At 42.6% G+C, this 25,126-nt stretch overlaps 1 protein-coding gene across 3 annotated transcripts in view; it reads right to left on the bottom strand.

Moving 5' to 3' along the window:
* Positions 1-23,186, bottom strand: part of RASAL2 (RAS protein activator like 2) — a 151,126-nt gene extending 127,940 nt beyond the window's left edge. For all 3 annotated transcript variants that reach the window (XM_068417103.1, XM_068417104.1, XM_068417105.1), the window contains exon 1: positions 23,016-23,186. In XM_068417103.1, the coding sequence (XP_068273204.1) occupies positions 23,016-23,064 (49 nt within the window). In that variant the 5' untranslated portion in view covers positions 23,065-23,186. The remainder of the gene's footprint in view (positions 1-23,015) is intronic.
* Between the last annotated feature and the right edge of the window lie 1,940 nt (positions 23,187-25,126).

Below are 25,126 nucleotides of genomic sequence, written 5' to 3'. Positions count from 1 at the left end.
TTCCCTGAACACCTTCCCGGCTATGACTTCCTCCCTCGAGAGCGCTTGAATTTTAATCTAGAGTCCCATTGTTTTTCCCTCAGTTCCTGAACTGTGACTCGCTTTGCAAACCAGTTTTGGCAGGCTTGGACAGAGGTTTAGTCAACCCCAAAGAGCCAAAAGGTTCTGTCATTGTCCCATAACTGACATGAAGTATTTATCAAGTGGTGGCTTCTCACAAATAATCCTTTTCCTCTGTTTACTTTTCACGGTACTAAAAGCAAAGCATCCCAATAACCTAGTCGAGTGACAACACTTACTGATGATGAGGGAACCATCTGGTATCAAAGTGACCAGAACAGAGGAAGAAAAGGAACTACAGCATGCTCTGCCATTCATATACCGCGAGATTTTGATCCCAACCACTTACATCCCATAGAATACCTTCCCAGTATAGCTTGCTGACGTATACTGGTGGGCAGAAGAGACCAAAGAGGAAAAACTGTCCCAAGCAGTCTGCAACAGTAATTCAGTCTCCCAGAAGGTCTCAGCAACAGTAGGAGCCTGCAGTAGAATTCTTTGTTTCTAATATGAATGATTAGAGGAGAGGACAAAAACCCAAACCAACCCCTTAAACAAGAAATCTTCAACAGAAAAAAAAAAAAACAACATAGTCCCATCCCCTCGTTTTTTCCACATATTCCATGCAATTTAACAAGCATCATCAAGCCAAATTCCAACTGAGAAAGGTCTTGGAGGAACACAAATCCGTGACTGTACGTAACTAGGGTTGAACAAATACAGTCCTCCTTAGTTATTTATTATTTTTTTTGGCCATTTGTTTTTGTTTTAAAGCAATTCGACTGCTTCCAGTAGCAAACATAAGCCTGTAAGGCACGTTCCACTGTGCCTGAAAGACTGAATACCCCCGTAGACAGAGTATATTCTTCTTTCACTACTACTACTAAGCTAAGGGTTTTTTTTTTTTTTAATACTGATGACTTGTCCAGCAGTCTCAACTGGATCCAGATGTTATCAGGCTTTTAATATGATAATCTGGAGGACTCTGGAAAGCGCTGAGGTTTTGGGGAGACGGAAGGTTTATTTTTGGTTTTTATTCAAAATCTAAACTTTGTGGGTTTTTTTTCAAAGCATCATCATTACCTGGTTCAGGGTGGGTAGCCCACTAGAAAGGTACAGGAAAGACCAAGAGAACAGAAGGCAAATTTCTCCCCTTCCCCCCTGCCCTTTTTTTTCCCCCCCGCCAGCTTTACGAGTGTTGTTATCAGCAGGGTAGATTTAAATGAAATCTCGGGCTGGCATCTTGCTGACCTCAATCCCAGCTGGCTAAACCTTTGCAACACTGCTGTGCTTGGCATCTACCCGAGAGCAGACATTAATTTAGCTGGTTGATTACAAAACTGTGAATGTGGTTTGAGGAACTAGGTCCGTTCCACTGTCCTGAACACTGTTTAAAAGACAGCTTAATTTCTCTCTCTCTCCCTGGTACATCATTTACAGTAAGAGGCTTGATATCTCAATCTGGGCACAGGGTACATTTGAGAGACAAATGCTACTGCTTCCACCCGATGATGCTCGTTTTAAAGGGATCTCCAAGTTTTTGAAGCACACACCAAAACATCACCCACCACTTCCTTATCAGGAAAGGCCCTTTTTCTGTTGCTTTTTTAAAATTAAGATAACAATATCAGAGAGTCGCCAACGTTGTGTTAATAACACAAAGTTAAAAAACAATCTAAACAACTAGCGTATGTCTCAATGTCTTGCTATACTCACCTGCTACACAAACAGAAGCAGAACAAAATAAAATTGAGTTCATTACCTGTACTCAAATCAATCTGATTATCGTCTGTCTTCCCTTCATTTACTGATTCACTGCCAGGCTCCCCTTTTCGACTCATTATCTTCAAAAAGCCACTTGAGAGAGAGGAGAAAATGCCACGGATGAAATAGCCCTGCTGTTCAGAGTCCACCGAACGCACGGCTTGCAGAAATGGCTTTGCATTCCTGTTTCCAACGTGTGGGACGGGTTCAGACAGGGAACGGTTGAAGGGAACCCGCAATGGTCTAGTCCTTGCCTGGAAAAGCGTCTCTGTTGGGTCTTCGTGGAGATCATCAGCACTGGTAACATCCACGCTCGCCAAACTCTTGGCAAGACCTGGATCATTGCATTCCCCTTTCAGGCTGCCCGAGAGCTCTCTTTTGCTTACCCTCCAGGGAAGCCGAGGCTGTGTCTGCCACCTGTACACGCCGAGCGGTTTCTCTGGGTCACAACTCATTTGTTTATTCGTCTTCTTGCTTTTCATTTGGTGGTACCAATGGTAGTCCTTCAAGGCAGCAGTGCCAGCATCTTGTTCTGACAACGATCTTCTGAAGGTCCTGGGAGAGAGGCTATAATGCTTTTTGAAAGCACTCATTTCCACCTTGAATTTCAGCTCTTAACTTACATTCCTTGTCGCTTAAGAATCAGAGCTGTAGTTCCTCACTCACCATTTTAATGCCTCAGTCGTTTTATTCACCGCTGTGACTGCAAGACAGCAGAGGTTCTTCCTGAAGAGCTTGAGCATCAATCCCAGAACCAGGAATTTCTAAATCTCAGCAAGAAGGACGTGCCCTCACCTCTAGCAAGCCGACTTTTAACGGCACATGAAGCCCTGCTAAGCTTGCTGCCGCTTCCTGCGCTGTCACATTTCTGCACCAAGCTTTCAGGAAATGACTAAAAGAGCCCAGCCATGAAAACCCACAGTGGTGTTCTGCGCCAATCACACTTTGCTTTTTTCAGTCTACATTAAAGATTTGGTTAAAAAAGAAAAAAAAAAAAAAAGAATGTGAAAGTACTTTACTCTCGAGTCACAGCAAAGTCTCAGAAAAGCGTTAAAAAATTGCGATACTGCACGCTATTTTCTTCAGTTAAGTAGTAAAGAACATCAAATAGAGTAATACACAATATAAAGACAATTCCTTTATATTTACCATAGGTATGTCGTATCACTTAAGAATACCTCAGAGTTGCCTTTCAAAGAGAGGTAAAATAGGCAGATTCATGGCAATCGAGCGCTGGAAGCCCCAGAGAGGAAGGCAAAGGGGAGGAATGGAGTAAGGAGAAGAAAGGCTGCAACTTAATGTAGTGAGAGTGTAAATACACTGAAGGGAAATAAGGAAATGGGAGGAGAAAAGGGACAGAGAGGGTGGGTGGGACATCACCAAACAAAGACCAAAGCAAAGGGAAGGTCTTGAGGCATTATCGTCTGGCAAACAGAACAGGAGAGCAGGCAGATTTTCCTTCCCCCTCCCCCCCCCTTTTTTTTTTAAATAACAGAACAGGGTTTTATTTTTATAAATCTAGTTGGAATAAATGAGATGGAAAAAATAGTCCTATCTGTTTAACCAAGAGGGAAAAAAAAAACCCCTTGCCTTCACTACAATTTAAGAAACAGCTGACTATTTTAAAATCTCATAAAGAAAATATCCACTGGTGAAGTCAGATCACGCCTGCCAAGTTTTAGACCAGAACATTTAAATCTCAAGTCTACTCAAATCCCTGAAAATAGTGGGTTTATAATGGAAATGCTGACAGACCCTTGGCAATCAAGTGACAATGAAAACTACTTCTCTGGTTAAATAAAATGATAATCTGCTCTGGCAGACCAATAAAGCTTCACTGACCCGCTGTGGGATCTCGCCTTTAAGCTAGGCTGCATTCGTCAGCCAAAGAACATTCCTCACAGTTGCAGATGCAAAAACTTCCTTAGTTATGTGTATATATGGAAAAGGGTATCACTGCTCCCTGGAACTGGGATGGAGTTACCCAAAGACCTCCATCACGTCAATAAATAATTTCCCTCTTCAGCAGCGAGTTACATTTTTCAATTAGAAGTAACAGAAGTGACTATCTAAGATGACCAGGTTGAAGAAGTCACAGCAAATAGCCTCAGAAGCAAGAACAGCTCAGACACTGCGATGCAAATTCTGCATCAAAAATAATGACGCTGACTCTCATGCTTTGTGGGAAGTCACGATGCTCAGAGCACGAGTCTTAAATGACAACAAGTACCCAAACAAGAATTCTGCTACACTTTCCATCCCAAGGAATGATCTCCTCAAGGAGGCACGAGGAGCAGTGAATGTGTGCAGAGATACAAGTACTCCCATCGTCAAAATGAGACAGAATTCACCAGGAAAAAGTTAGCTGGTTCTTGCCTTCTGTTTCTTGATCCCAGGGGTGGCTGATCACCCTTTGATGCAGTCCATCTGGTCCCATGGACTTGCATGGGTTGAGTTCTTATAAGTAATTCCTGACTTGACCCTCATCCACTGCTGGTAGTTTTTCTCCTCCTTGATCCCCTTCGCTAAGCACAGAGGCCTGGGAGTCCTCGTTTCTGAAGACTGAGGCGAACACAGCATTGAAGACCCCAGCTTTAACTGGGTCTGCTGTTACTGGATCACCCAGCCCTTTCAGCAACGGGTCCTCGTTTTCCCTGTTGAGCCTTTTACTGCTAATGTGGCAGTAGTGCTTTGAACAAATGCTTTGAATTAGCCCGTCTGGTAAAGTATGCTTTAGAGAACTTCAGAAACAAGTATGAATAAATACAACAGATGACGATGTGGTTCACTCCGATGGCACAAGCCATAATCAGCAGAGAAAACTGAGAATGTGAGGTAGGTTTCTGGTCAGCTCTGCAAGCCTTGCTTGTACAAGTTTCCGCTAGCACATCTACGTCTGCTTTTGGTTTGGGAGCACAGAAGGGCAGGAGAGGACAGAAACCAGACACAGACAGTGCAGTAGCTGAGGTCCTCCTGGGATTTGCTTGCTGTAGGTTTCTAGCCTGCTTTCTAATTCCTGTGGAAATGTAACAACCAAGCTGAGCACCCATACAAACCATGTTTTGAAACAGCGTTTTGAAAGCACTTATCTGCCCCATCAGAGGACTCGGTACGACCAACAGGAATGACTCAACTCAGATAATATGACACGAGCTGCGTCAACGTTATTCTGAAGCAGGGATTTAGCACAACGGCGCTTTGGACAGAATGAAACTTTAGGCGAGACGCTGGTCTTTGCATGAGGACAGAGATGATCACCAGGACTGCTCTCACCCTAGTTCTCTTTTTCACCACCATCCTGCGGACACCTGACTGTATGGAAAGATCATTTCATCTCCTTCCCAACACAGCTTGCGTTACAACAGTCACCGACTTACACAGACCACCCATTTCAGCAAGGGAACGCACAGCAAGATTAACCACGTTTCAAGTTACAGCATGAAGCAATGTACAAAACCAGTTATGGGTTAACGTCTACTTGAAACTATTTTTATTGGTGTGGCCAGGGGGTTGGACCACAGTTCTGTACAGAACTAACACAGAAAAAGACAGGCTTCAATAAACACTCAACGTGAAGCCCAGGAAGATGAAAGTCACAGTTTAGTTTAAGTTTGAATAATGTTAAGAAGGGTCTTTACTTTTAATTTTTGATTTCACTTTTGATTTCATGTTACCAGTGCTCAGACGAACGCACTTTGTGATCAAAGAAAACAGTTATCCAGCTGCCTTCACTTCGCTGAGATTTCCCAGTGTACTCTACAGAGGGTAAAATGGTCTTTCTCGAAGTGCTTCCAAAACCAGCATACAAGGCTCGCATGTTTATTGACATAAAATCACTGATACACAACTTTGCTTAGTCTACAAATAAGAGAATTCTTTTAAATTGCTAGTTCAAAACTGTTAGCCTGGGCTTTGCGTCAAACTAGACTCTCTCCTCCTTATACACATCATCAGGAGCAAAGAGGATGCCCAAACCCTTCGTCTGTACTAATCCAACACCACCGTGTTAAAATCGGTCTCACTTGGCTCCACCATTTCTTGTGTACATATAAAATGCAAGAAAGTAATTCACATTGATCCGCAGGCCAGTTACTCATGCAAAAACTCAGGTCCTGTCTGAGCAGCAGTCTATCTTGGGAAGCATTTACACGGTCTCACTAGTGTAAAAAAATCAGCTTACCAGCAGTGACTGCTAACATATTGGTTATGCAAGATCCCCAACCATACAGAGCCACCCACTCAGCTGTCAGCAGGTGAAATAATTTCGGTGGAAGAAAGGAGCTTGTCAATTAAACTTGAGAAAACCTGGAATATTTTCACTTATACCTCCTGTTTTTAATACTTACTGCATAAAAATGTGATCCTCAGCTAGCAAATTTTCCTCAGAAGTTTCGTTTGGTAGTGTTTGCAGTTCATTGTGCCAAATCATTCATTTAGCTTTTTCAGAAAATTACTATTTTCTTCCTAACAATCCAATCATTTAATCATCCGATTTGACATGTTTAACAGCATATATTTCACTAGATATTTAAGTAATTTATGCACAAAATACAGATTTGCTCTGTTGGAATGTAACTGTATTTCAATGTCAGAATTATATTGGGAAAATAATCTTTCGTAACTTTATAACAACATCTCACAGAAGATGTACACAAGCAGTATTACATTTTCACCGAGCATATGAAGATAATTCTTTGGCAACAGCCTCCAGCGTGGGCAGTCCGCTCTCCACCATTCAGCTTTCCAACAAAACTACCCAGCTCTGCTGCACGGTGCTTCAGAAATTCCTCAGAGTATCTGCTGTTTAATAAATACTACCAGCCAATTAAAAAAAAAAGGCAAAACCACAAAAAAACAAATTAATCATTGCTAAGCAGCTAAAGAACCTGTCTCTGATGATAAAAATTCATGTTTAATGCTCGCTCTCTGAAAGCTGTCTAGTGCTTGAGTGAAGCCACTGCAACGTATAAAATTTTAGTTCATCTTTAGCATAGTTTATATTGAGGAAAAGATGAATTGAAACCTCCCATGACTGAACTACTCAATTTTAGATTAGTTTTGGACCAAGCACAAACTTACCAGCTTCTCATTTTTTAAAACATTTGCCAAGACATGGAGAGGGAAAGGGGAAAGAGAAGGGAGTTAAAAAAAACAAAACAAAACAAAACACAAACCCCCACACAACCACCAAAACCCACGACAAACCCTGAATATTTATTCACCACAGTTGGGTTTTCAACAGAGTCCTCTCTTCTAAATCATAAAGACAGCAGGTTAAGAAAACACCACTTCTGAGAAGATGCCAGATGAAGTCCCCAACTACCAGCCATCAAATGAGCTCTTAACATGTAGAAAAATAAAACAAATTGCACCCTGCATCTCCCCCAGACAAATCAGACGGGATGCAGCCAGGCAGGGATCCTCGATTTTGCAGTCTAGCTCCCCTTAGCTCTTTTCCCCCTCAAAACTAGTCCAATGCTCACTGCACCAGAACAGTTCATGGAGGAGTAATCAATATATAAAGCAGAAACCATCACAAAAGTCTTCCAATTGACCCAACTTGACATGTAGCTAAATAGCATAAAAGATGAAAGATTTTTCCTTCCCTTTAAATTAGAGACTTTTCAAAATGCTAAGTTTTGTTTATGCAAGGCTAAGTAATTAATGACCTAACATCCCCTTCCCATCTCCTATCACCGAGATGCATCTGTTTCCCCCTGCAACATTTCCTGCAGGTGGATATCACTTCTCCTCGGCTCAGCGCAGACCACTGCACCTGACTTACTCGACCGCTTCGTACTTAGTGCGTGAGTTATGCACAGGACAAATGAAATAGCACCTTAGAAACTGTTGCGTTTGGGATTGAAGCGATTGGAAGAGCAAGGCTTGCTGGAGCTTGGAATCGCCATGGCTGGACACAGGTAACTCACCAAGCCTAAATTAGAGTCCCTGAGAGCAAAGCTGCCACGTGTTTATCTCACCAGCTTTGAGCTGACAATGGGTATCAGTGACCACACAGAGAGCTCACCTGTCCCAGATAAACCACCAAGGTATGCTGATTTCACTGTCCCTCTGCTGCGAATGAAATGCATCTATGAACAAGCTACATGGTGATACCAGCACATTTAAATGCCAGACAGCATCTCATTTTCCTGATCTGGCATCTCTGTGCCAAGGCATGATGTAACCGTGGCACCGGCACTGCCCTGCCTTTCCAAGCCCTTTACCTTCCACTACAGCCAGCGCTGCGGTGATGCAGGCTGACTCAGCCCTGCATTTGCCGTGGTCTACTTTCTGAAGGCACATACTGAAAAACTCTTCAGGATTTCTGCACTCTAATTCCGTGGCGGAACTTCTACAGTTTCTCTGCTGATACAAACTCCCCACTTGAAAGTCTCCTGGCTTCATTTTCCCCGTGATCTGCACGAGAAGCTGCTACAACCCTGTCAACTGAGCAGAGCAGAGAGAGATAATATAAATTTATGAGATGCTGGATTGTGGATGGATGCCAGGACAAGTTAGCAAGAAAATCCCATTTCAATACATTGTGAATAAACCTGTAGAACAGCGATGCCAGATTTTAATTTCACTAGCAATCTTTTGTTGTTGTTGTTGACAAGAAACACAGCTCACGCCAAGTTTCAAAGGCCATAAAAACGTACGTTTAAAAGCTAGCTAAGTGCGCACAGCAGCGACACGAGCCCACACACAGCTGCGAGCAACGCCACCCAAAGCCAGCCAAGTACTTCAGCAACATGCACTAGTGCAAATAAACACATGTATAACATGAAGGTAACCACTTTGGCAGCTTCTACGTAGCACGGAGAGTTGTGACAGTAAAAAGACCCGTTTGTAGTGAGTGGCAGCGCTTGCTTCAGAAATTCATAGGGATTTCCAGGTTTCTGTAAGGCAGGCAAGCCCTCAGCCCTGACCTGTGACACGGCTGCTCCCGCAGGGCTGGCTCCTCCGTGGGCTTGCCACCGTGCTCAGCTGTGAAGCCACCGACGCATACATGGGGCCCAAGCTGGGAGGAAACCCTCTGGAGCCACAGACCACCAGCTTGAGCCCCTGAAGACAGACAAGTGCACCGACCTACCTCACTGACAACTTCTGCAAGACTGTCCTTCGACTATATAAATAAAGAAGTGCTTATCCCCATGCTGACAAACATTTCTTCATGATTACAGGTTGGGCTTGGTACCATCTGAAATATCACACGCAAGCTACCGATTTAGGTTATTAACGACGTCGTTTTTCAGCGGGCAAAATTACCTTTCCATCACCCCACTCCTTTTCCAATTGAAGCATTTGGGATTTTTGTGTGCGGGGCAGAAGCATTATTCCTGCAATCTTAAAGCTGGGGTTTACCAGCAGAATACAGTTTTATTGCTAAATCCCTGTGTGCATCAAACCAACTGCAGCTTAAACATTACTGAGAAGAAAACCAGCCATAGCACATAGGGATTCTAATGGATAAACTTCTCAAAAATGGTCTTGGCAACTACGCCCAAAGAGCAGGTGCACACAGTCAAACTTTTCAACCTTTATTTTTATGTAACCGTAAAGAGGCACATGCTCAGTGCAGACTGTTGCAAAAATAAAACCTACCAACTCTAGTCTCCACCAAGGATATTAGGAATTGGGTTTATAATTTCATTCTGTACATTTTTTTTTTAAAAAAATTAATTGCTCTAACTCTGTTGGCCTTATTTTGTCCTGCTCCTCCCGACAACAGAGTGAATAAACTATCTTTATTTCAGCAACTCCGTCACACAATACTAGCTTTGTAAATATATTTTAAAATGTAGCTTCTCAAACACTGGAAATCCTGCTGTAAAGCCAACTAGCAGCAAAAGATAACCACCAACTGATTGACAATTCTCTCCAAAATCATTGTGTATCAGTGCACTCTTATGGTATAAATAAGGAACAAACTTCAGTAACATCCATAATTATAATTCTTGCATTTACCATATAAACACCACAAGTAATAGAAATACTCTGTCTGCTGTCACGACTCTTACCCTGTTAAGTAGCAAGACTTTGTGGTAGCTCGGGTAGAAGGATGGGTAGCAACACGACATCAGCAGAGAGGTTTTTCCAATGCCCTGTGCCAAGCACTTACCCCTTCTGGAATCTGGTTTACTGCTAAAAAATGCCAGACAGACAGACTTGGGGGCTTCCATCGCCAAATCATAGAATGGTTTGGGTTGGAAGAGACCTTAAAGATCATCTAGCTCCAACCTAGCAAACTAGCAAGTCTTTTAAAAAGTCTAGTCGGTAACAAGAAATTGAACAATTAGCTCACGCAAACCAAAAGACGGCACTGGGAGCTGGGCGTACAACCAGCCAGGAGGAAGAATTTACAAATCCAGAATTATTTTAGGCTCTGAATTATGCAAGGAAATCCCTTGAGTTGTATAAGAACTAGCCTAACACCCACCTCACAGCCCCTCCAGAATGTTGTATTAATAGTAGCAAATTAAAGTGCAACAATGGAAAATAAATCAGTGATGTGTAGAAGTTTAATACTAAACCTTCATCTAAATGGAGAAATGGGTCATGGAGAGGAAAGATGAAACATGCCCGTATCTCAAAATACCAAAAGTTTGGAATGAAAACATTTAGTACCATCTTGGAAAGAGGGTCTGTGTCAAATTCCAGTTGCTGTAGCACTGATTACTATACACCACATGAAGAAAGAAGTAAAAGAAGCAACCAAAAGAGAAGGAAGAGAGATGAGGGGGAGAAAAAAAGAGCAGTTATTAAATTTAAATGACCTTCTAACCAAAAGAGTTCGTTCTCCACAGGTTGTCTGTTGGGAACAGCCTTGACTCAGTGCAAAAGCCAGAAGACAGGGACAGTGATGAAGTGCTGAAATGAAGACGTACCTTCTGCCAGGCAGCCAGAGCCAGCTGTGAGCCCGGCGCCAGGGCTGGAGGAGATTTCACAACGGGCAACAGCGTGCAGAGCCAAAAGATGAAGCAAGGTGACCTGCAGGCACCAAAACAGCACAAGACTGGGGGAAAGAAAGAAGCACACCCTCTTTGACTAAATCTGTCTCTGTGGTTGTAATTTAAAGAATGATTGAAGATGTCCAGTGTAGGACACTGCTTGTGATAATGCCGTGTGATCTCTGAGAGATGGGCCTAGGCATCCTAACGCCCAGCCCGAACTGAGAATTTAAATGAAAGCCCTTAAAAGTCAGTATTAAAACGTGTCTGATGGTAACATGTACAAAAGAGGCTCTCCCAAAAAGAGAAAGATATAGAATAATGTCAACCTTTGAAGAGAGAGGAAGGAGGGAGGGAGAACAGGAAGGAAGATAATTTCTCTTTCAGAGACTATTTAGGGAACAAATTTGTGACATATGCACACACCTCATCACTACAGGACAAAAAAAAAAAACAACGGGACATTGTGAAAAAGGATTTGCACAAAGCCTGAGCCAGTGAGTCCCAGGCAGAGTCCCCAGCCGTTAAAGCTGTCCTGAGGACTGCTGTCGGCGTCAGCTGCACAGGGAGGCTGAAGCCCAGTCCTCCAACAGCTACACGCACCAGCGAGCCATGCCCACCACCCAAGCACTTCATTTCTTTTGTGTCTTTTCATTCATTATTACTGTACCAGAGACTCCTTCTCTTTCAAGTTCCAAAATGACTTTGTTTTTGTTTCATTAGGTGTGAACGCTGGCTTACCAGATGACAGAACCGCCTATTTCTGAGGTCAATCCTTTCCAAATTGAGCACGCAAAGTCCTATTTGTAACTCTGCGCAAGCGGCACTTCCAGCAGACAGCCACTGCTCAGCAATCGCTTAAAAAAAAATACATATTCTCAATTATTTCCGTTGCAGAAATGGAAATTTTAACCAAAAGGTTTAACAGGACCAGAAAAAAAGAAACAAAACCCTGAGCTGCATGCTCTTGCTTAGAGCAAAATCCTCTCCAGCTGACAGTTCTTAAATGCTTTTTATTTAAACCCTCAAATAAGTTTTGTACAAGCCTCTTTAGGGTGCTACTATCACAGCCATCACACCTACAAAGAAACCAGCTTCCAGAAAGAAGCCACTAATTGTCCACAAAAGAAATTACTGCCAGCCCTGTGAAATGACCTGCAATACCCAGCTGTGACCAAGGCCACGTGAGGCAGCAGTTTCAGGACAGATACTTTTGTCCCACCTTCTCTTGATGTGCACCTATTGTCAAAAAAGCTACTTGATTAAATCATCCCTCCTCAAACTACTCCGTGAGCATATTTCAAGGTCTTCACGTTTACTCACTTCATCAGTAAGAGGGAAAATGAGCTGTTATTTGCTATTTTTACCTTCACCGTGCTAGCACTGTTAGCACACCATGCTCCGTCCTCACTGAGCAGAGCAGAACTGCTGTGAACAATAAAGTCCGACTTTGAAATTGTATCTTGAAGTTTCAAACCGACCTGTCAACAAGTCCAGAAGTATTTGCTCTCAACATAAAACACAAAGCCACTTTGGGTTTTATAAATACATAAGCAACCACCGAAGCTAGACTAAATTAATGAACACGTGTATTCCAATTCCAATACACAGGACAGCACTCGTATGGCTTCACTTAGCAACTTATTCTAATCTGTGCTTTATAAAAAGGTTTTTACACATATGAAACACTCGTATACCAGTGAGACATAAAATCAGGATGTAATCAAATCTCCACAGTTTTATGTACAAATCCCTCGGGACTTCAAGCTGCAAAACTGAACGTGAATAATTGCATCTATTTTCTAATAAAGACCATGTGCCTCAAGAGTCACGTACGTAAGTTTTCAAGGGCTCTGCATAATATTTTTGGAATTATTTCTACTTCAAATAAGCAATCCAGTTAAGCAGAGATAAACACGCACACGCATCAGTGACCTTGTTTAAACAATGCACCAATTATTGTCATAAATCTGGCTGCCAAATCTAAATATAGACTTTTAGGAAAAAACAATGGAGTTTGAGTAGGAGACAGCCTTCTCATATTTACTGTTTACCTAATTATCCAAATGAATGTGCAATTTGGCCTCTCTCCCCTTTCCAGGCTGCATGACCACTTTCCCACTCGGAGCCAAGAGAGCTCTGGCTGTTACTGGAAACGCAGCGTGATCCGGCACATTTGATGCTGCGAGCGCACTTGGTGCAATTTCAAAGCTTGCATCACGGGTTGGGTATGTGCGTACTCTGCTTCCCCCAGACAGCCCCATGCCTGACACAAGGCAGATAGGCACCGCAGGACTGAGTCACAGCTACAGAAACAAGGATTTTTTTTTTATTATTTTATTTTTTTTAAATGAAGGCATTGGGGGAAAGAAAAAAAATCCCATTCAAAACCCACTCTAAGTTTCCGACTTCGGGTGCCCAAGCAGGAAACGAGGGGAGGAGGGGGAACGAAGAAAAAAGGAGGAGGAGAAAGTTATTTTATTCAGGGTTGTATTTTTAGACTATTACTAGTTCTGTTTTGTCAGTGTGCTGCACAAACTAGACCTGAGTGATCTAATGCAGCATTATCCTTTCTAATTTTTGCTAAGTCCGTGCTGCAGTATTAACCTAATCTTCTTACACGCGACATGGCAGGGCATTTGCTCCCCCTGCCCTGCTGGGGCTGATGTTTTTCCACCACAGCTACTCCTGGGTGTAGCACACATCCAGCCATACGTTCCCTCTTTCCCGAAATTCACCCCTTTTGTGCTGGGAAACAAAATCTCCATACCAAGGACACCGAACCTGAAATCTTGCTTTGCTTTGAAGCACAGCAAGGTAACGCGGTTTATAACCGTACCGTGGGGGAAGCAACACTGCTGAAGTGCTTTGCCTTCTTGCTAAAAATACTCACGACTTAAGGAGCCTTTGCCCTTCTTGATCTATTGACATCTATAAAAGTAAAACTGGATTTTGCTGGGCAGGCTGAGGCTAGAGGAGGGAAATCTGTGCCCACTGTTCCCTGCTCTATTTTAGTTCATAACAGTTATGTAGCACATTTATTCTTATTGTTTTAAAACAAGTTAAAACTAACTTGTATTTTTTTTTTAATGTTTCTCTCCCCAGCTGTCATTGCCATGGTTATTGTCAAACTATTTTTTTATTTCCTTTCTCCATGCTCGCACAGCACAGGCCAAACCCATTTGTGACTTCCCTCCCTAGATGCGAGTTGCCATGCATAGATCAGTTATAACGAAATACAATGACTTACACGAAAGAAATCATTTGGGAAAAAAAAAAAAACCCAACCATATGGAGCTCAACTTATTTATAAATATCTTCAAAAAGGAGCCTGGAAACATCCCACCCCGGGCTGGCGATGCACGAGGCAGAAGTGGTGGGGAGTGGCAAGGGAAGAGGCAGACAGAACAAGGATTTTTTTTTTTTTTTGTCTTAAAGTTTTGTTTTCTTTTTTTTTCCAAAAAAACAAGAAAGGCCAGGAAATCCTCCCAATTCGGCATTCCCAACACCGCCACTTCAGATGAAATACAAGGCCTTCGCTTCCTGTTCCCTCTGCACTTCACAGCGAGCGAGGCTGGAGCAGGACAATGTCAGATCTCACAGGGACACTACAGACAGAAAAAAAAAAAACCCCGTAGGTCAACTCTGCCCAAGCTTGGGGTTATACTATTCGTTTGGGTAATGTGCAACTTCTTATCTCACACTAATGCAGCCTTTATTTTTTTAACTATGAAAACCCAGATCAGGTCTTAGTGTCAGTAAAGCTCCTCCTACACTTCTCTTCTCTAAAACGAAGATTAACTGGCCAGACCTCCTGCAAAACCCAACGAGGCTCTCCTCTTACCATCACCAGCTGGCAGAATTTTGGGGTAGAGAGGGTTAAAAGGGAAGGAAGGAAAAACATACCCCAAAGCTCAGAACAACTCTGTCCCCACCTGCAAACCTGCTGTACGGGGGCGAGGGGGACAGGGACCCCGGTAGCTCTGCTCCTGCTCACACCAGACCTGGAAAAGCAGGAAAGGTGGCAGAGCCTGCTTAGAAGTCTCCTTTCCAACCCATACCTTGGGCTCCCGCTTCGGAGCAGCTGTGCCTTCCTCTATCCCAGCGGCAGAGGGAGGCACAAATAGCTTCACGCTAAAAGGTGCTGGTGGCACAGGATCAACGCACAATTTTGAGACCTGGGGAGAAGTCGCGTGGTTTTACCATCGCGCAAGTTGGCATGATCTCCAGCAACAGAGGCCAAAAATCACCACCCTGTATAAAGACACACGTAGGGACACGAGGACAACTGAAACCAAAACAAAACCAAGTTTCTCCTCTCTGAAATGCTGTCAAGCTATCAAGGCTGCCTTTTATCTTGTTGACTGTCTAAAAAACTGATAGAAGAAAACTGAGTATTACTCTGGAATAAACTGGAACAGAGGAAAAAAAAAAACAGGGATAAATCAGAGCTTATCTTCTTAAAATATAAACCCCTCAAGGAATATAATTTGCTGCAATTAAATATAAAAAGACAATCCTCAAGATAATCCTTAACAAATCACTTTAAGAGTTTAATAAGCTGTGGTTTGGTTTGGGGGATTTTTTTAATGCATGTATTAGTGTTTTCAACTGACCTGTCAAACTTATTTCCGAACTTCTCGCAACTGATAAACGTGGGAGCCAGAATAGTGTGCAAGAGAGGTTAGTTTCTAGGACCACTGAGGTAACTTTTTCAATAAAGAGGTTTAGAATATTTAATTCTTAAACTATCAAGAAGTCTCAGGTCTCGGCTTGTATCATTCATAACTTCCCTGAACTTCTGCAGAGTGTGATATATCCACCTACCAGACCCAGCGACGCCACCACGGGAAGCTGAGTATCCTGCCATCCAACTTTTTGACTTAGGCTCTTACAGATCAACGAGAGATTATTGACACCAAAGTGCTTGAAAAGAGCTGATAGTGCTATAGAGATTTACTCTCCTACAGTAAACCCACCATCGCTTTTACACTCAAGACAGTTTTAATTGTTGATATTTAAAATAACCCTTATACACTCATTAGATATAAAAAGCTTTTTTAACAAGCTCTCTTTTGAGGTTCCTTGTCTTTCCCTTCGGGGTCACTAAAGTTTAGATATGGCTCTATTTCCTGTGCACAGAAGGCATGAGCTCTTTTTCCTATATTTTCTTACTTGCTTTGTTCCGTACACAGAAAGATGTTCCCCAGCCAGCTGAGAAGAGGAATGCTCTGTTCCCAGAGCAGATACCATGACTCACTGTCTACTCGCAAGACAGAGAAGAAGATCTCCCACACCTTCCCCCCAAATCCCAACCATTTTGCAAAGATTCAGCATGCCTAAATTAAGTGTTTTTTTTTTCTTAAGTGAACAAAAATTCACATTTCAAGCCAAACCACTAAACCACGTTCAAACCTTAGAATGTACGCCCAATTTAGCATGTCTTAGTGGTTTGGGTGGAAATTCAGGTACACGGAGACCGAGTTTGCAAAGGTGCAATGGTCAACTTGACAGAAGGAGGGACATTAAGACTGTCAAGTCCAGAGAGAATCAACTTGGTATTTACTTGTGCATCCTGGATGCCACAAGTACAAGCAAACACGAGCAAATCCACAATTCCTTGCTCACACCGGGCTGCTGTTGCACCCTGCAGAAGCTCTGGCTATGAGGTGATCTCGTGGGAGAATTTGTTGTTCTGAGCTGTTGAAAACCTGTCACTTTGGTGACTGTGGGTTTACAGCTCCACAGTTTAAGCCGGCACATCCGAGGAACCTGTAGCAAAGCTGGGAGAACACAAATACCTCTTACACCAACTTTGTTACTGAAATCAGTCTACAGTGGAATTGCAAGTCTACAAAAAGTTTTCCAGAAATAGTGCAAGATTTATACAGAGATGATTGCACATCAATTCCTTATTCAGAATATTTTTGTCACATTCACTGGAAAAAAAAAAAGCTGGTTTTATTCCTGTCCTTCATTCCTCTACCCTACTGGGTTTTTTCAGTTAACTTTTTCCACTCACTCGCCCCTCTGCTCTTCCCATGTACCAGCTATCAAACACAACCAATAGATGGATTACATCACACAAGCTTTCCTGTTGAATTCACTGTGTTTGTCACAGCTGACCAGTCCATACCCATTCCATTCCAAACTACAGGGATTTTAAGAGACTGCATATCACTGAAGTTAACCGGCGAGTTCACCCACCTGCACCTCTGCTTTCAGTCCATTTTTAAAAGTCCTTCTTATAATCACAACTCTAGACTATCAGCTGAATTACAGTCCAACAGATTTAACAATGCATAAAATATCTATTCCAAACAGAAGTGAAATTTTCTCTTTTAAACACTTTTTAAAGTTGGCAATGAGAGGAATATTAAAATGAGAGCTTCAGCTCCTTTACCATTAAGATCTCTAAATTTTGTACTAGATAATTAAGGGAATTTCTTGAATGAACCAGAAGGTGGCAATTTCTGGGTAATCCCACCAAAGCCAGAGGATGAATCACTGCTCTCGCATTCTTTTTCTATTATTAAATGCAATATAATTAAATGCAAGGATTCCTAGTAAAATAACTGAAGCCCGATGCCACAAATTGCACTACTGGGAAAATTAAGCAGAACAAAAAAACAGCGCAGCAATACAAAAGAGATTAGTGACACACAACACAATTTCTCCCTAAACAAAAAGGAGGAATAAAGGTATATTTAAAGCTCAGAAATTTAGAGCCAGGAATAAGAGGGGAAACATGACAGAGAGAGGAAGGGGAAGGGAAGAGAAGGAAGAAAAGACGTATTTATTATCTCAAGATCTTAACTTCAGGGATTCCAGAAGGAGTAAAGCAACAATGAAATTCCACCGCAGCTTCTCCTGACACAGATAGGTCTAATGCTGCCATTACCTGGCCACAGGAATTTGACAATTGATGTAGAGCTCTTGCAATCTGACAGCTAGAAAGCTGTAATTTAGCAAGGGTAGTTATTTTTGAGCACTTACTCAGGAAAAAGCTGAATTTAGCTCACAGAAGAACTAGCTGCTGCCTGTGATTTTCCCAGAAAGTAAGTGGCGACGTCAAAAGATTCATGCAGGGACCTTTAAAGCTTTAAAATCTACAGACACAATCAGGAAATTAATGTTTGTACTTTTCTGAGTAGCCTAATTATAACTTTCAGCCCCAAAGCAACTTTCAGTATTAACTGAACTCAAAGTTTAAATTCACTCTTCCATCTACCTAAACTATCATCTAATTTGTTGCCTCCTCTCAGGCCCTACTAAGACTGGAAATGTCATTTTCAAAACTAATTCTCTCCCTTACTGTTATCCGATAACAACCCTCAGGATTGCAAATTTAATCACGATAATAGCAGAAAATACTGACAAGCAAACGTGAATGCTTTAAGTGCTTACACCATCAGCAATATTTGGTGTTTATTTACGCAGCGGTCACAGTGGAGAGCTGGTTAGGGGAATGCAAAACAGCTTCACGTCACAGCTGATACTACAACCACCCTCTGCGAACTTGAGGTGGATAAACGCAGGGATATTAAAAAAACTGATTATGTTCAGCGATTAAGATAATTTAACATGGATAACAAAACATTTAAAAAACCTTCCCTGTTCAGAATTACAGTGGCTTTCCTCTGGTACAGCTTAATTCAGTTTGGAATTAAATCAGGAAAAATTCTAGTGATCACTAAAAAAGCCTGTCCCGAAACAGTCGGGATATCTACAGCGTGTGATGGAGGGGAACGCACAGATCTCCACAACTCAGAAATACCCTTGACAGAGTGCTCTGTCTACTGAACTCTCAAAGTAAAACCTCAGAGAGGATACTACAGAGTATTATTAGTCCAGTTTTTGAAGCTGGAAAGGCTACAACATGGAACTCTTAATTATCTTGTGGAGAATCTAAGCCCAAATCTATCGCAGAGCTAAAAAGGAAAGCCTGGTCTGCAGAATTGTCAGAGAATGAGACTTGCACTCCGGGAATAAAGAAATTGCCTATTTCATCACCTCAGAAAGGGACTGCAGATTTACTTCCACAAAGAAAATCGACTATGGAACAATACAAGAAGCCTTGTTGCAGTCCCTTGGTTATCTGGAGTGAAGAGAAGATACAGAGATAGAAATAATAGGAAAAAGTTTACTTATAATAGAAGGTATCTTCAGAGACAATACTAAGTGATTTATTACTAATGACTTTGCTTTTTAGAGGCTAACATGCTTTCATTGGTTCAAAAAATTAAAAAGAAAAAAATATATCAAGTTCCCAGTAAACAGAAATAGGAACTTACACACCCTATTTAAGATTTTGTACTTTACACTGCTCAATTTCCTCTCCCTACTGCAATTATCTGTCTGCAGAGGAAATAACACCCAACATTCTGTGCTTAGCTAGAAGGTTTACAAGACTAATGAATATACAAGGTAATGCCACATTATTTTTAAACAGATTTTTTTTAAGAACATTAAAAGACTTTCTGAAGACAGGATTCTGATGGCTCCACAACAGAAGACTACAGCATTATGAAATCCAAACCAGACTGACAATATTTCTGACACCTGTATGGCAAGGTTTTCATTAAGCGAGATGCTCTTATTAGTAAATATGTTCTACAGCACGCTCACTTGAACTGGCAGCGTAAATGTCACTGCACTCAGGTGATTAAATGAATACTGAAGCTCCCTCAGCCATGGCGTTAGTGGCTACTACCTTTAAAATCTATGCTGTTTTATGTACAGCCATTTACCGTAAGGTCCCCAGTGCATCATCCTCAGCAGTCTCAGATATAAGATATTCCTCAAGCTTAAAAAAAATCCTCCAAGGTACCGGAGATTCCTGTTACACTACCATTATTTACCTGCCAAAAGAAAGTAATGTTAAGATGGTGCAACCATTAAGGCTGTTACTTTGCTGTTATTTGAGAGCTTTGATGTGACAACCTTGACTTTCATTTAACAGCTGCTTGCCTCCAACATCATCTTGCACAACCTTCAGATGATAAGGCAGCATCGTTTGTGGCGATGCAGCTGAGAGAATGGGTGTCATTTCAAACGTTAACTAAAAGGAAATGCAGCATATAGTTAGAAAACAAAGGATACTGCTTAGCTAAGTCCTTCTTTATAAGTTTTTGCTACTTTGCTGTTCTTTAATGTGTTGAGTATTCCATATGGTTTGTATTTTTATATTTTATAAGACAAATGATGTTAAAGAATAGCCAATTTCAGTTGACTTAAATGCCTCTTCAGCTAGGGCACGGCTCAAGCTAATTTCAGTTTATCTCAAATCCAAAGAACAATTTGCATTTTCTCCTGCAGTTGTAGGCCAGCAGACAGGCAAATTAAACAGTATTTTAAAAGGAACAGGGATCTCAGGAGAGGAGAGATAAATACAATAGCATTTGTTAAGCTGGCAAAATGCCATTTGCCTACTTTGACCTTGACTTTGTATAACCTTTTTGTTTTAAATAAAGATCAAAACCTTAGGATGTTCAGTTTTACCACCACTTCATGAAGCATTCACAAGTTCTCCACGATAACCAACCTTAAACATACTTATACAGAGGGGTCAGTCTGAGACAGTTGTTTTAATAAGTGGAATATAACTCCTGCTGAAATAGCCTCTGACCATGTCTGTTCTTATACAGAAGTCACCACTTCCAAGTCCCTTCTGAAGACTGATGTTCTTTCATTTAGTTCATTAATGCTGAAGTCTCTGAAAGCTGCTGCGAGTTGGTGGTGGCAAAGCAAACGCATACATTTGAAACACACTAAACCAAGATCACTTTCAGATATCCTGTAAGTAAATCTCTCCCTAGGAACTAAGAATGAAAGAAAAGATATTTTTTAATGGCATGAGAAGAGTTAAATAAAGAAGAGTGGTAACCAGACACAGACCCTACATAGTGAAGATAAAATCCTCATCAGCCTGTTTTGCTGCAGACTTTTCTTCTGCCAGAATTACACGTGATAAACACAGAATAAGGTGTAGATCTATATTCTTGCTGCTCCCCATACTTTAAACACAGGAAAATAAATACTCTAAGTGTCCTTTACTCTTCTTTATAACGTTTCCTTCCTGTGCTGTTTCTTTTTCCATCTGACCACTCACTGCAGTGTTCCTTTTATCCGTGCACCAGTATGAAGATCTGGGCAGTAGACTGGGATTATAGACCTGAGGTCAGCACCCAGCCTCCCCAAATGAAGAAACCAAACTGGCTTCCGGCAAACACCTTCTGTGGGGCAGAATGAGTGCTTGTATTTACACACCCTGCCCAAACAGTTTTGCAATGGGTATGCCTCCTCTGGGGTCCCCCTCCTACCCGCTGTATTTCACACCATTGTCCTAGGGTCCTGAACTACCTAACAACCTGCAGGTATTAAAGAAAAAAAAAAAATCACTTAATACGCATCCCCACAGTGTAAATAATGAGATTCAAGTCAAGAGAAACCTCTCCAGAGACTCTGAAATCACTCTGAAAGTTATCAAGCCAATGCTTATTTCATGTTTCCCTATTGACTGTTTCCCTCATCAAAGAATTGTGCTTTCAAACATCGATGGGCTAAAACTTCTCTGAAGAAATCTCTGCAAGGTATATGTATGCTCTAGTCATTTAATACCTGCTAAACTTCCCTACAAAAAAACACCCTCTACATTAATTCTCAGACTGCCTTTTTTTCAAGTGAAATTTCAACTAGAATCATTCCAATCTCCTCATCTCTCAAGCAAGGAAGTACATATATTTATTTATTTTCATTCAGTTTCTTTTTGTAAAGGCTGGTTAATTTACCCAAAGCCCCAACTGATTTACAGCGAGATCAGGGAGATCTCCTCTTCTGTTTCCTCTACGTGTCACACCACGTCTGTCACAACATAATCAAGGAGATTACTCCGCTTCAAGTGACTTCTCCATTTTTCCTAGAGGCAGAAATTAATGGATTCTGAGAAGTCTTGAGTGAATAAAGAGATACTAGAAGGGAATAGCATTTGTCAACAAGATCTCTTTCCCAGCAAGGGCCAAAGCAATACTTTGCACATCCAGTCCATAACTTCTACGCAAGAGACGCTGCTTACATCTGTGTCTGAGCCGTCCCCTCCACAAACACAGCCTTGGGAGAGATCAGCAGCAGTCAGTAACTCACACAAAAGTCCTATTTTCCAAGAATAACCTTTCATTAAACTTTATACATTGATAAAATTGGTGCTTGCACAAACCTTACCACACATGGCTCAAATTGTACCCTCCTGTCCTTGTCAAACCCTGGAGCAGAGAGAAGTTGCTCTGCTTGGGGAGGGGTGTTTCAGCCTCCAGTAACTCACCAAATCAGTCCTAATTAGCCCAAGTTATTGAAGAGCCTTCTGCCCTATTAAAGACTGATTCACTCAGATATGCCCCTGCAAAAATTGTTTCCTGCTGTGGCAGTTTATGATGTTTGCTTTGCAGAACAGCAGCATGAAGAAAGGACGCTTGCACCAGAAAGACACAAGGCTAATAAAGTAAATTCCTGAAATTTGAGCCGGCCTCTTAAAAACACTCACCAGGTACGCATATAATTACACTCCATAATTATTCTAATTTGCACAATTAAGAGCTGAATAAACACCATAAATTTAAATGAAAAACCCCAGGCACAGGCTGGTGCTGCTACTGGAATATTTTACATTCCAAAATATACACCACTGCTGCTGACTATTTCTGTAACCAGTGCGACATGAGAGCACCTTACTGAAATCCAGTCAGGTACTTACCACCAAATCAAAAGAATAAAAAACAGCGATAAAATTGTTTCTCTGACACCTTATCAGCATTGTTTTCTTCTCAATCCCATCTTTTGGTACAGTCACAACTGACAAAAGAGCCTATATGGTCCCGAGATGCCTGTCTCCTGCAAGCTCCCCATTTCCCCCATAACTTCCCAAATTAAAAGCCAACCTACTTATGTGGACTGCAGCTGTTATTTAGCCAAGCTACAGCAGAAATCCCAGGGCAGGCTAAGGAACAAGCCTTAAAAGTGACCATGCCCCGTAACTAGTGCATTCCTCTGGGCAACCACCTTCCCCACGGACAAAGGTTTTGGCATTTCCAGGTAGCCATCTCGCCCTGGAAATGGCAGATGGAAACAACAACAATATCCAACAGCTCTCTGCCTGCTACCACCTTTCTCCTCCTAGGCACCTAAACCAACACTTTCTGATCAGTTATCTTTGCCATCAGGCAAGATGCTTCTCATACTCACCACTCAACGGCTTTGTCTGCACTAGCACCTTCCTCACCAGGCTTGCCATACTGGAATTTTCACCCGCGTTGTCTAAACCTGCTCAGGACCAAACCAGGTGGAAGAGTTAAAAAAAAACCAAACCGCCTGCATCTAGTCCCTGTGTCTCGGCCGGCGCCTTGGCTTTTTCTACTGAGGCTGCAACAGCATCTGGATGAACAAGGCTGAAAACACACACACACACACACACACACGTGCACGCACACGCACAGGAAGCTTGGAACCGAATCAGTATTAAACGTACCGACTTCCTTCTTCATGCTCCAGTATCTCCGCTGTAAACAAGCGCCGCATATTAGCTAAGTGAAGCTGAAAAGTCCAGCAGAGAAGGACAAAAGAAGGGAGTGGCTCCAGCAAGGAATAACTATTTTAAATACACAAACATCTTCCCATCAGATTAAAACTAGCTTTTTAAATTAGGCAAATTCTGAAGCCATTGTTGTGACAGAATAACTCAAGACAAACAGGAGACGCTGCTTCCTCCTCTGGAGAGGTCTCCTGGATTTCCAGTACGAAGCGTCCCGTGAGCTTTCCAAGTGCCTAAGCGAAAGACCTGAGAAGTGTTCGTGTCACTCCAGGGGACAGCAGGCAAAGAAAGGGGAGGCAGATGCCGAAACAAGCCCCAGAAGAGGCACCACTAGCTACAACTGCTGCACCGTGCAGCGCAGGTGCCATGAACAAGCAGGGGAGGGATACTTAGCTTGTGTCTGGGTCAGACCACGTGGCCAGGGCTACCAGCCCTGCCCCACAAGCCAGCCACTAGCTCTGGGGAACAAGGTCAGCCTGGCAGGAGTGCGTGTGTGTGCAGGCATTAGGCAGGAGTCAACTGCATCCTCTCCAACGGTGTTTCATAAGCAGCCTGCTTGTGTTTTGAGAGATCTCTTGTGTTTTGAGAGAACCAGAGGGTGGTGGTCACCATCTCTGGAGGGGTTTAAAAAAAGACTGGACATGGCACTTAGTGCCCTGGTCTAGTTGACATAGTGGTGTCAGGGCAATGGTTGGACTCGATGATCCCAGAGGTCTCTTCCAACCTGATTTGATTCTGTGATTCTGTGATCTCTGCCTCACCCCACACAACTTCAGGCTCCTTTAGTCTTCAACAGGTTATCTCCACCATTCTGAGGCATTTAACTCCTGGCAGCTCCACCTCTGAACAAACTGGAGAACACACCACCAGCGTGCATCAGACATGCCACCAAATCCTTTTGCACAGACCTGGTGGGCTCTAACATTTGCCCCACTGCCGGCAGCAAACGCTCTCTTGATGGATAAGAGAGCGGGCGGTTCAAGCTCTCCTGCCCCAAAATACTCCAAAGGAAGGTGACGATGGCTTTGACCACCCCACTGGATCTCCAGCAGGCAGGATGAGCAAGGGCAAGCAGAGCCCACAAGAGAGATGACAGCAGCTGCTTCTGCCTACCGCTGCCCTCACAGATGCCCTCCTGCAGACTGTGCCAAGCTGGGTGGCTCTGGAGAACGTCCTACCTGGTCTGCAGAGGAAGCCAGCCAGATACAAAGCACTGCCCATCCTCGCCTGTTGCAACAGGCTGCAGCAGCAGCCCTCCAAACCTGCAAGCCTGCTGCCATCACGGAGGCCTGCTGCATCCAAGCATCCTTGGAAGAAAAGAAAAGGGAGGATGGACAGGGCAGCTTTGGTCCAGCACTAAGGATCAGTCAAACAGTGACCATCCTCACCCTGGGCCAGGACACAGCCATAGCAGCCTTTCTGCTCGCAGCTGCTGGAAAATGCAAGTCTGGTGGACTTCTCCCCAACCACCTACAGCAGGAAAGGCTGAGATGCACGTGGCTTTGCAGCACTAGAAACTTGTCCTTGTCTCAGAGTATACCAAATTTATAGTAGTTCTTGGGTCTGGGACCTTCAGCAGCCAGTAACTTTATTGATAACACTAATGAAATCATGCCTGACCACAGTGTGGTTGTGGTTTCTCAAACTAAGTCACACAGCGGCCAGCACAAAAGGCTGAGTGAAGAGAAGCTGGCAGCCTGGCAACACTTAGTCCCAAGATGATAAGAAGTGCCTGTCTGAAAAAGCTGCCATCTTACGCCTTTTC

Source organism: Nyctibius grandis, chromosome 21 (genome assembly GCF_013368605.1).
Source record: "Nyctibius grandis isolate bNycGra1 chromosome 21, bNycGra1.pri, whole genome shotgun sequence".
In the NCBI taxonomy this organism is placed as follows: Eukaryota; Metazoa; Chordata; class Aves; order Nyctibiiformes; family Nyctibiidae; genus Nyctibius; species Nyctibius grandis.
This window is presented reverse-complemented; position numbering and strand designations above follow the sequence as displayed.